Here is a 13,348-nt window from a genome sequence, read left to right as displayed (position 1 = left end):
CCCACCCCTGCCTGCTGGGCTTACACATGTACAGGGATAACGTGGATCAGACAGACCCCATACACACAGCCTCACCTCTCCCACCCCTGCCTGCTGAGCTTATACATGTACAGGGACAGCGTGGATCAGACAGACCCCATACACACAGCCTCACCTCTCCCACCCCTGCCTGCTGGGCTTACACATGTACAGGGATAACGTGGATCAGACAGACCCCATACACACAGCCTCACCTCTCCCACCCCTGCCTGCTGAGCTTATACATGTACAGGGACAGCGTGGATCAGACAGACCCCATACACACAGCCTTACCTCTCCCACCCCTGCCTGCTGGGCTTATACATGTACAGGGATAATGTGGATCAGACAGACCCCATACACACAGCCTTACCTCTCCCACCCCTGCCTGCTGGGCTTACACATGTACAGGGATAACGTGGATCAGACAGACCCCATACACACAGCCTCACCTCTCCCACCCCTGCCTGCTGGGCTTACACATGTACAGGGATAACGTGGATCAGACAGACCCCATCCACACAGCCTCACCTCTCCCACCCCTGCCTGCTGGGCTTATACATGTACAGGGTCAGTGTGGATCAGACAGACCCCATACACACAGCCTCACCTCTCCCATCCCTGCCTGCTGGGCTTATACATGTACAGGGACAGTGTGGATCAGACAGACCCCATACACACAGCCTCACCTCTCCCACCCCTGCCTGCTGGGCTTACACATGTACAGGGATAACGTGGATCAGACAGACCCCATACACACAGCCTCACCTCTCCCACCCCTGCCTGCTGGGCTTATACATGTACAGGGAAAACGTGGATCAGACAAACCCCATCCACACAGCCTCACCTCTCCCACCCCTGCCTGCTGGGCTTATACATGTACAGGGATAATGTGGATCAGACAGACCCCATACCCCCTCCTCACCTCTCCCACCCCTGCCTGCTGGGCTTACACATGTACAGGGATAACGTGGATCAGACAGACCCCCATCCACACAGCCTCACCTCTCCCACCCCTGCCTGCTGGGCTTACACATGTACAGGGATAACGTGGATCAGACAGACCCCATACACACAGCCTCACCTCTCCCACCCCTGCCTGCTTGGCTTACACATGTACAGGGATAACGTGGACCAGACAAACCCCATCCACACAGCCTCACCTCTCCCACCCCTGCCTGCTTGGCTTATACATGTACCGGGTCAGTGTGGATCAGACAGACCCCATACACACAGCCTCACCTCTCCCATCCCTGCCTGCTGGGCTTATACATGTACAGGGACAGCGTGGATCAGACAGACCCCATACACACAGCCTCACCTCTCCCACCCCTGCCTGCTGGGCTTACACATGTACAGGGATAACGTGGATCAGACAGACCCCATCCACACAGCCTCACCTCTCCCACCCCTGCCTGCTGGGCTTACACATGTACAGGGATAACGTGGATCAGACAGACCCCATACACACAGCCTCACCTCTCCCACCCCTGCCTGCTGGGCTTACACATGTACAGGGATAACGTGGATCAGACAGACCCCATACACACAGCCTCACCTCTCCCACCCCTGCCTGCTTGGCTTACACATGTACAGGGATAACGTGGACCAGACAAACCCCATCCACACAGCCTCACCTCTCCCACCCCTGCCTGCTTGGCTTATACATGTACCGGGTCAGTGTGGATCAGACAGACCCCATACACACAGCCTCACCTCTCCCATCCCTGCCTGCTGGGCTTACACATGTACAGGGATAACGTGGACCAGACAAACCCCATACACACAGCCTCACCTCTCCCACCCCTGCCTGCTGAGCTTATACATGTACAGGGACAGCGTGGATCAGACAGACCCCATACACACAGCCTCACCTCTCCCACCCCTGCCTGCTGGGCTTACACATGTACAGGGACAGCGTGGATCAGACAGACCCCATACACACAGCCTTACCTCTCCCACCCCTGCCTGCTGGGCTTACACATGTACAGGGATAATGTGGATCAGACAGACCCCATACACACAGCCTCACCTCTCCCACCCCTGCCTGCTGGGCTTACACATGTACAGGGATAACGTGGATCAGACAGACCCCCATCCACACAGCCTCACCTCTCCCACCCCTGCCTGCTGGGCTTACACATGTACAGGGATAACGTGGATCAGACAGACCCCATACACACAGCCTTACCTCTCCCACCCCTGCCTGCTTGGCTTACACATGTACAGGGATAACGTGGATCAGACAAACCCCATCCACACAGCCTCACCTCTCCCACCCCTGCCTGCTGGGCTTACACATGTACAGGGACAGCGTGGATCAGACAGACCCCATACACACAGCCTTACCTCTCCCACCCCTGCCTGCTGGGCTTACACATGTACAGGGATAACGTGGATCAGACAAACCCCATCCACACAGCCTCACCTCTCCCACCCCTGCCTGCTGGGCTTACACATGTACAGGGACAGCGTGGATCAGACAGACCCCATACACAGCCTCACCTCTCCCACTCCTGCCTGCTGGGCTTCTACATGTACAGGGACAGCGTGGATCAGACAGACCCCATACACACAGCCTCACCTCTCCCACCCCTGCCTGCTGGGCTTATACATGTACAGGGATAACGTGGATCAGACAGACCCCATCCACACAGCCTCACCTCTCCCACCCCTGCCTGCTGGGCTTACACATGTACAGGGATAACGTGGATCAGACAAACCCCATCCACACAGCCTCACCTCTCCCACCCCTGCCTGCTGGGCTTATACATGTACAGAGACAGCATGGATCAGACAGACCCCATACACACAGCCCCACCTCTCCCACCCCTGCCTGCTGGGCTTACACATGTACAGGGATAACGTGGATCAGACAGACCCCCATCCACACAGCCTCACCTCTCCCACCCCTGCCTGCTGGGCTTACACATGTACAGGGATAACGTGGATCAGACAGACCCCATCCACACAGCCTCACCTCTCCCACCCCTGCCTGCTGGGCTTATACATGTACAGAGACAGCATGGATCAGACAGACCCCATACACACAGCCCCACCTCTCCCACCCCTGCCTGCTGGGCTTACACATGTACAGGGATAACGTGGATCACAGACCCCATACACACAGCCTCACCTCTCCCACCCCTGCCTGCTGAGCTTATACATGAACAGGGACAGCGTGGATCAGACAGACCCCATACACACAGCCTCACCTCTCCCACCCCTGCCTGCTGGGCTTACACATGTACAGGGATAACGTGGATCAGACAGACCCCATACACACAGCCTCACCTCTACCACCCCTGCCTGCTGGGCTTATACATGTACAGAGACAGCGTGGATCAGACAGACCCCATACACCCAGCCTCACCTCTCCCACCCCTGCCTGCTGGGCTTACACATGTACAAGCTGGGGCCGACAACATTCATCTTGATGAAGAAACAGAAAATAACATTGGAATTATCAGGAGCGCTCCTTATATTGGCAAATTAAGTTATAACATTATGGAACTTGTACAGGAATATTGTGAACTCCTAAATCCTGGGAGCAAATGCCCTGTTTCTCCGACCTAAAAAACTGGTCCTTGCTGATGGACGCAAATAGGGGACACCACTGCTGGTTGGGATTACTATTACCGCCATGTTACCGTACTATCATTTTGATATTATTGAAGTAATACATACTTTGCTCTCCGATACCGGGTACACAATGCAGACAGATCTCAGGTGCCTTCTCCTGCCTGGCTCGGACCACCATCCTGTGGATGCTACAGCATAGCCGCGTGAGTGTGCAAATCTTGTTTAATCAATTGTACCAAATACCTTAAGAGAAACTTTTACCAGGGAGGAATAGAATGTGTTTTCTTTTCTATTTGATATGAATTACTGAAGCAGTGGAAAGCACATTAAACATCTATCAACACAATCTGGCTGTGTGTTTTTATATCATGAAGACGTTACCAATGTTTTAGCCTACTTACAGTAACTTACAGAATTAATATATACAAAAAGTAGGGATGCTCCCAATCTTTAATTTAGGAGCCAACTGAATACGCTTCTACTACAAGCAGAGGGTTGGCGGGCGCTGCAAACAGGAGGCTGATTATTGCTCGGACTGCTATGGCGGGGGTTCCTGCATACGTCTGTCATGACAAGCTTTACAGTAAAAATGAAGGTGGGATTATTTTATTGTCACAGTGCTCTGCATGCTGGATAGTGGTAAAAACAGAATAAAATATAATGTAGGGACATACAAAATAAATGCTAATGTGAAAACAAAGGGTAGAGAGGGCCCTGCGCTCATGAGATAGGATTATGATCTAGCGTAAGAAGGGGTGAGTGTGGCTGGGACAAGTATGAAGAATGTACCAGTGCAGATAGTATAGGAGAGACCAGGGTTGGCAGAATTTTTTTTTTTCACAGTGTAGATTTGAGGCCTGGGGGAGACTCTGACCATCCATGGTAGGGAACTGCGTAAGTAAATAGCAGCACAGCAAGTCAGAGGAAGATCTTGGAGAGCGTGGGGTTGAGTATTTTGAGACTAGGGGCTGTATTCAATTAGCGGTGAAAACTGACGTATTTCGCCAAAAAAAGACGATATTTTCACAAAAAAAAAACAGGCGAAAACGCAATTGGCGTAAAAAAAAAAAACTGTGGAGATAAGTTTTCTCCATCCCAGAAAAGGCGAAAAAAAAATGCAAAATCCCTATTTTTGGCTAAAAATGTGGGGATTTCTTTCAGAATCTTTTGGACACTCCCCATAATGATAAATGACCCAAAAATAAAATTCATAAGTTGCGCACTTTGGCGAAAAACGACCGCACAAGTTTTGGGTAAAAAAACAAAGAAAAATTTGAAAATTGTGTTGATTTATTGGCTGTGATTTTTCAGGGGGAAACATCGCACGCTGTCGCAGCAGACGTTTTTTTACGGATTTTAAAATTGCATTTGTACGACACGAAAATATACTTGTACCCATTTTAACGTACCCCCAATTTACGTGGAACAGTAATTTCCTGAAAAAAAAATTGCTTCCTATCATTTTCAATGGTTTTAAGTTTTCTTCACCCAAAATTGCGTGGTCGTTTTTTGCCAAAGTGCACAACTTACACATTTTTTGGGGGGTAATTTATCATTGAGGGGGGTGTCCAAAGGGTTCTGAAAAATATCCCCACATTTTTAGCCAAAAATAGGGATTTTGCTTTTTTTTCCCGCCTGGTCTGGGATGGAGAAAACTTATCTCCAGTTTTTTTCGCCAATTGCGTTTTCGCCTGTTTTTTGGCGTAAATCAGCCGTTTTCACCTATGGCAAAAAAACTGCCGTTTTCGTCATTGTGGCGGATGGTAAGTACCCGTTACTGCATTGGGCACAGGTAGGCAGACAGGGATTTACAGAGCAGGGTAACAAATGTGGGGCATGCAGGGAGGAATATCAGATTCTTACAAAGTGTCATTATACACAAAGAGTCACAACTATTTTTTTGTCAAAGGCTTAAAGTAGGTGAATATAGGTTTTCATTAAAACAAGAAAATGCTGTATTAGCTGAGGCCCTGGCTATGTGTAAGTGCTATATACCCTGCTGAGCCTACAGATGAGGAGTGTTACGTGGAGGGATACTTATTAGAGTACTACTAGTGATAAGTCAGGTTATTTAATAATTAGAATTTTTTTTTATAAATGGTGGAAAACACCTTTAAGTTTTCCGTTATGCTATATAACACAATCAACATAACAGAAAAAGCAACACAGTAGAAAAAAAAACAACACTAAAAAAGTATACTCTAAAATATTTATTTACTATAGAAAGAGATGGTATATCAGAGGAAAACAAAAATGCCACTTCTTTCTAAGTCCTTTTTTTATTTACGTAATCAGAAAAGCGAGATAAAGAAGATGACTGATGGTATCATGGTTACAACAGAACATAAACCGGCTGAAGGTTCCACCTGGTGGAAGGTGATGGAAGTGCACAGAAAATTCATTAGCGAGTTAATCTCTAGGCATTAAGGAGCAGTATACAGAGGAAAACATGGAAAAGAGTGAAGGGGTCTGGTAGAAGTGTCTGTACAATAGCAAGGTCTCTCTGACTGAGAGCAAGCCCGGTTGATGGAAGGGAATTACAGGGGATAGAGCAGATAGCATCTACTCTATCTTCAGATGAGGTCCATTAAGATATCATCTTCCATGACGCTTTGGACCTGCCCTTGCTGCAGTCCTGATTGGGGGACAGGCCCACGTGGCCCAGTGTTCATCATCACTCCTGAGATGGCAAAAAAAAAACGATAGTTCAGACACAGCCTTTGTTAGAGAACTCTACTGTACTAACCCAACCTATGACAGAGCCCATGGATAGTAACCACAGTAAGAGACCCACTAGACAGACACGCCAGTGTTTCCTGTAGACCAAATACAATTGCAATCACAGTCTTTGTCTCTAGCTTACCTGGCATAGGTGCCCGCTGGGCCATTTGATTGCCCCACTGTTGGGCCGGGGCCTGGTGCATAAGGGACTGTCCTGGGATCTGCAGCTGTGGCTGGCCAGCCGACTGGTGCTGCATCTGTTGCCCCAGTGCCTGGTGTGGTAGCATACCCTGCGCTGCCTGCTGCAAGTGGTGCAAGGGTTGCTGGGACTGGGGAACGTTGGCCTGTGGCTATAGGACACGACACACGTTACTAACTTGTAACACTTTACGCTCATCACCTTTAAGTCACAATGCAGTTGAGGCGCCATTCAGACAACCTAAATTAAATACAGCTTTTTTGTATCCTAAATTATAATTCCTGTTCATACTTATTTCACTCATTGCTTTAATCGCTCATCCAAGCTGCAAACGGACCTTGAAGTAGGGCTCATGGATTGATCCTTATACTACAAACAAGACACTTGGATACATTGGATGGATGCTGCTTTCTGAGTATCCAATTCATTTTATGGATGCAGCCAGGTATACAGAACACAACACCGCCTCCTTATATATGTTCAATTGCACAGGTACCAAATAAAACAATATACATGAATAGCCTTTATAGCTTTCTCCACCATAAATGATTGGCTTATGTACACATATGACCCCTACAATGATTATTTCCTTCACATCAGACTCACGTAGTCCTGGATTGCTGCAATGGGCACAGAGTGTGCAGACACGGCACAGAGACACAGGTCTGCAAATCCAGGCTTCTATTGTGGCTTCACTGTAATGTGCCATATATCATACTACAACTACATGGTGCCATGTATTGCATTACAGTGTATAAGGGAGGAAGGACAGCTGCAGGGAAACATAGGCCTGCAAAGCTGACAAATCATGTACAGGCTGGGCAGTAGGGAGCTGCCATACTCACAGGCTGCTGGCTGAGCAGTAGGTTTCGGAGCTGGGGGTTGGCGCCGGGATTCTGAGGTCTTAGCATGGCTCCCGCCTGTGTATTCTGAGGCTGTCCTGGTGCTTGGACGGCAGCTTGTGCTGCCTGCTGTGACGGCTGGGTGTTGGCCTGCGGAGGCTGTTTTTGCACCCTGATATGTAACTGGAAGGAGGCATCAAAGTGGGGAAAATGTCAGTCATACAAGTCTGCTCCTCTCACTATCACACATACAGTGCTTCAGACTAACACAGGACATGATTTCACCATCAGAGAAACAAACCGGATGGATCTTGCGATTTGTGGCTCAGCTCATGCGTCCGAGCCGAGAATAAGTAACTTTGTGCGACTATGGGCGATACACAGTTGCAGCTCAGCTTGCGGCTGTATTGGGTGTAACTGGGCGTGGGCTCGTAGGCTGAGTGTTCAGAGTGAATGTTGAGTGGGCGCGTAGACGGAGTTGCAGGCTAACCAGAGGCTTACGGAGCTCCTGCGCCAGGGAGAGGGCAGGTTCAAATGCACGCTGATAGAGATGAACAGATGGATAGGAGCGGTGCAGCTGCATAGGCGTGGCCAACTCTGAATGTGGGTGGAGCTCCACATTTATTTCCCAGATCGCAGTGCGTCAGACTTGTGTGCAACTCCGTATGAGGCTCAAAGTGTTGACATTAAAGTAATCTGCTCAGGATTTGTGATTGGTTATAAAAAAACAAAAAACAAGAGAACCAAAATAATTCTTTTATCTTACCAACTGCTTGATATCTATTTTCCCGAAAATGTACAGATACTATTATATATTGTAGACTGGTCTGCTCACATGCTTAAAATGGCCTCTAAAGCACTGTAAAGGTGCCCATCCGCTAAACGATTTAATTGAGCGATTGAACTATAATGATATTGTTCAATCGTTCAAAAATCGTTTGCAAAAATGTCTAAAATGACCAGCGATGCGCACTCCCGCTGGCCGTTCAGAGATCTATAGTCGGGCAAACATGCTGGACAACCCGACGATAACGTCAGGTTCAGCATGTTTGCAGATGATTGATGAGCCTGCACTGAATGACTGCTCGTTCAGTGCAGGCTCATCGCAGAATGACAAATGACTGCACGATTACAATGTCATAATCCTGCAGTCGTTTTCATGTCTTCTAGTGGATGGGCACTGTAAGAGTTAATGTCCAGTGATGAATGGCTGGCAAAATGTATCGCTATAATAAATGTATGTAAGTTTGTTGTGTGGTGCCACAACACTGGACAAATTAATACCAGGTGCTGCAGCTTCAAATGGGTTAAGTCCTGGTGCTGGGTGCAGAATGATGTGTCCCAGGTAGCGCAGAGTCCCATACAGCCCCGAAGGCTCCGGTAATAGGGAGGACTGCTGGCCTATCCTCTGGAGCATATTTCAGCACAAAATGTGAGTCAGGCCCCAGTGCTGGTGCCATGGAAGCATTTTGGGTGGTAGATATAAAGAATAATTCTCCCAGCTCAGACACCAGAGTGCAGGACAGGTGGAGGAACACAAGCCCCTACCACTGGGTATAATGTTAATCTCTGAGATCCTCCACGCTCACTGCATGACTAAGCCTGGGCTGATGGAAGCAGATTGGGGCTGGTTTATCAGCTTCCGACGTGTGTGCAGAAAACTGTATAAAAAGTGGGACAGAGCCATGAGAAACTGGTGCACTATCTTGTGTTTCTGAGGTGACCATCCCTACTACAGAGGGGGGTTTAACAGTTATAGTGAGAATTATTTTCGGATTATAACACCTTTATGCCAGACGCCTATTGCCTGTGCTAAACATTCCCCCGGCTGTCCTGTGTTGAACCCAGCATCCGGAGTTAGCGTCAGTCATGACCCATGGTAAGCTGTCAGATGAATCAGCCATAGTCGCCAGCAAAGAGGTGCTGTAGCCAACAATATAGTGCATCCTAGTTTAACGCGTTGCGATGAGTAGTTCTAAGCTTCTTCAGACATATCTGCTTCTTTAAGAAGCTAAGAAATACTCAGCGCAACGCGTTAAGCCAGGATACACTATACCGGTGGCTACCAGGATCCATTCCCCTGCACTACACTGTATGCTGCCAGCTTTACAATTTTGGTGATCACATCCAGCCCAGGACTTCAGGACAACACACAGTATTTGCAAGGACATCTTGCTAAAAGCTGAGGACACCTATTATGGACTGGTAAATACACTTCTATTTCATCCTGAGAATCCAGCAATTATTGACTGCTTACTGAACGGTTTCCTTAAAGTAAGGACATTATAATCTGCAGTCTTGTATTTGGGGCTATACCCTGGGTACCACCTGCGTCTAATGACTGCTCATTACTTTTGCTGCTAACTCTACAAATGGAATTATAATGACATTTAATTATATATGCATGGTTTATCTATACATGTTTTAAATTGTAATAGATAATGATCCGCCCTGGGTATCTCTGTAGAAATTGTAACATATATTACAGAGCCATATTATGAGGTCACACATATTTAATATCCAGAATTACTAAACAGTAAAATACACAGTGTTATCCGTAATCTGAAACTTATAGAATAAACATAGTATGAAAGGGAAGAAGGGTAGAAAAAACCATACATTATATATATATATATATATATATATATATGAACAGTAAAATAAAAAGATTTAGAAGGCCTTCTAATGTAATAAAAAATTTTTTAGCAAATTGAAAGCTAAAAAAGAAAAATAAATCAATCCAAGATGTTGCAATACGTAGCAGTCAAACCTTTCTGTTTAAAAGTATCAATGTGATCCACACAATGAAGGATTCACTGTAGAAATATGTCAGTCAGCATATAAAGTCATAGGGGTAAATTTACTAAAGTGAGAGATTTTAGAAGCGAGTTTTAAAAGTGATGTTGCCCATAGCAACCAATAAGATTCTAGCTATTATCTTCTAGAAGGTGCTAGTTAAATGTTAAGTAGAATCTGATTGGTTGCTATGGGCAACATCACTTTTAAAACTCACTTCTAAAATCTCTCACTTTAGTAAATTTACCCCATAGAGTGTAGCCCGGGTAATCCTGAAAACATGCAGTGTATGCCAAAAATGGATTATGCAAGCAGGACTTAACTGAATCGTTGTTTAATAGGGAAATTCCCAAAAGTCAGTACCAAGGATTTGGATATCCGATATTGGTATGCCAGCATGCATATATATAGTCCCTCTTACGGTATAAACCACTTGGTAAATGTGCCTGCTTCTAATGAAAATAAGGCAAGCGTGCACCACCTGGCGCTAGCCGTGTGCCAACTCACTTTACTGCGGTCTTGAAATGTCTGGACCCTCCGTCGGAGTGTCCTCGGAATCTGCACCCACACAAAGGTTATCTTTAAGATATATTTTTTCTGTATATCTGTGCCAGTCTGAATCTGCATACCAAGTGCTACAATGTAGCGACCGCAGCTTTTTCCACCCCAAGTTCCGTTGTGGCTCATATATAGACTCAGTCGCACACAGATATACATATCACATTAATCAGCACAGTCTGCTGGTGCATCCTAGTTGCGTCGCATTGCGCATGGTGTATACAGGCTGGGTGTATTAGGACACATCTGTATTCACATTTAGGAGAAGGAGCCTGGTGGAGACAGCCACCGCTTACTACAACTAAAGCACAGTTGGCATTTGCAGTTGTCTGGTAGCCATGTGACGCCAGTAGGGGTGGTCAGTAATGGCTGATTATAGATGGCAAAATGGAACGCCCAGGACAAGACAGATAAACTGCGGAGAGAAAGATAGGGTGGCAGGGGAAGTCCATCCTGCCACATAAACATACACAGGATAGCAGGCAGTCACCGTCTCCCCCACAGTTCTCTCATGGCCAACAGTCAGGGCCATAAGTGTCCTCCTGACCCAAGAACATGACCTTGTCCTCAAAGCAAAACAATAAAGGACATGAACGTCGCTGTAGAAACTCACCAGGTTCTGTGATCTCTGCTGCTCATCCATCATAGCGACCTGGCTCACAGATGGCATGCCTGGGGCTACCTGCTGTCCCGGCATCTGGGAAGGGGGAAGAGGTAGGTACAATAAAAATAAAACGTTAATGTGAATTTATTCCCAACAAACAAAAGATTCAGAATATCCAGTCAGCTGTTTACCTGCTGCGGCACGGACTGCGGCACGGGCAGAGCACCGGGCTGTTTGGATAAGAAGCCCTGAGGGTTAGGCTGTACAGATCCTGCAGCCATGGCCTGAGCTGTCCCCATCTACAAACAACAAATAGACAGACAGAAATGACACCAAAGACCGCCGGAATCAGGTAACCGCCCCTGCCAGGGACAGATCAGGGTTTATGGTAGTGTATGGTTCCCAGTGTCAGATGATTTTAGCTTCATCTGGGGTCATTTCAGCCAGGAGACCGCCAGTGGCGTCATCAGTACAGTGTGCGGGGCATGTTGCAGCAGTAGAATGTGAATGATATACTGTATACAGATATATGCTAATGTACGTACAGTATACATCACACCAAACTAATCAGGCCTTATACGCACTGGTGTTTGCTTTGCATTACAGTGCGAGAAGACAGCCAGGAAAACCGCATGACAAACACAAATGAGATGGACTGGTGGCTATATAGTCTGCCTCCATGCATGCTTTGCGGGTCTTTGGTCGTGGCCTAGGCTTCCCCCCAATGCCTGAGATAAATGCTAAAGCGTAGAGCAGGCAGCGTTCCAAACACAACATAACACCAATCCTGAATGCAAGTAACATCACAAGTGAGCATGGGGTCATTGGAATCCGTGGTCTCCATCGTCAGGCCTGTTTTCATGCTGTAGTGCCACGCAAAACAATGACACCAAAGGGTAAGAGGCCAGAGGCTCTCGTTAGTGACCAAATAGAATTGTGCCACCTCCTTCTGCGTATAGCTAAACAGAAACCAGTAACAGGCAACAGCAATGATCAGTGGACTAAAGAAGGAAAAAGGGGATTTGGGGTAGAGCTTAATAAGTGAATATAACAAAATGTCATTATACTGATTGGATCTGTAGGGGTCCCCAATGGCTGTAACGGTCCTGTAATACATTACGCTCTCCCCCAGAAGCTTTCCATACTATTTATTATTTATACAGCACGCATATTCCGCAGCGCTACACAGAGAATATCTCAGTCATTTGCATCAGTCCCTTCCCCAGAGGAGCTTGCAATCTATATTCCCTATCACATCAATCTGGTTTGGTTTTTTTTTGTCAAAAACCAAATAACTTACAGGCTGTGTTTTTGGAGTGAGGAGGACGCCTAGACAAGAACTGGGGGGTGTGGGGGGGATACAAACCCCACCCAGACTGTGCCAAGATCACAAGACAGGAATTGAACTGATGACCTCAGAGCTCTGTGCAAATAATGCTATGCCCCACACCAACCGTGCCGCCCATCCTAACTGAGCAATATCAGCATTTTTTTATTTTATTTCAATCATCAAAATGTTTGAACTCCACCCAAATTGGCATTTCTAGTTTTCCGTGTAGTTATCTTAACAGAATATAAGGAAGGTTCCTTCTTACGTTGCGGTGCTGGTCGATCTTCTGCATCTGCACTTGTTTGTGATTGGTGATCACTTGTCGGATGCCATTGACGAAGCCGCTCTGATCGTAGGGGATCAAACCCATGAAGATTTTCTTTTTGGAGGAGTAGAGCAGCATGAGAACCCGGACCTCACATGGCGTGGTGTGGGGGAAGTGTACACAGCCCGCCTAGAACAGGAGGGGGGAATGCAAATATCTATTCAACAGTTACTGAGATTGTCAATTTGTTTGTGTTCCACAAACAGGCAAAGCTTCAGCATTTAAATTATGGCAGCAACTAATCTATTATATAACGGGCTCAAGTGTCCGCCCGCCTAGCGGTTGCGCAGTGGAGCAGGACAGCACGCACACACCCCCTGCTGGCAGTGACAGCTCCCTTCACCTGAGGAAGAAATGCAGTCCTCGCTTGAGG

General features: G+C 47.1%; 1 protein-coding gene across 6 annotated transcripts in view; it reads right to left on the bottom strand.

The window, feature by feature from the left end:
• Window positions 1-5,795: 5,795 nt before the first annotated feature.
• The window catches only part of MED25 (mediator complex subunit 25), a 49,524-nt gene continuing 41,971 nt past the window's right edge, over window positions 5,796-13,348 (bottom strand). For all 6 annotated transcript variants that reach the window (XM_088455407.1, XM_088455404.1, XM_088455406.1 and 3 more), the window contains exons 15-20: window positions 12,916-13,104; window positions 11,512-11,619; window positions 11,330-11,413; window positions 7,366-7,545; window positions 6,464-6,671; window positions 5,796-6,280 (exon numbers count right to left, since the gene is read on the bottom strand). In XM_088455407.1, the coding sequence (XP_088311533.1) occupies window positions 6,174-6,280; window positions 6,464-6,671; window positions 7,366-7,545; window positions 11,330-11,413; window positions 11,512-11,619; window positions 12,916-13,104 (876 nt within the window). In that variant the 3' untranslated portion in view covers window positions 5,796-6,173. The remainder of the gene's footprint in view (window positions 6,281-6,463; window positions 6,672-7,365; window positions 7,546-11,329; window positions 11,414-11,511; window positions 11,620-12,915; window positions 13,105-13,348) is intronic.

Source organism: Taudactylus pleione, unplaced genomic scaffold (genome assembly GCF_031769625.1).
Source record: "Taudactylus pleione unplaced genomic scaffold, aTauple2 ptg000655l, whole genome shotgun sequence".
Taxonomy (NCBI): domain Eukaryota; kingdom Metazoa; phylum Chordata; class Amphibia; order Anura; family Myobatrachidae; genus Taudactylus; species Taudactylus pleione.
Note: the sequence above shows the minus strand (reverse complement) of the source record. Positions and strands in the feature narration are given on the sequence as shown.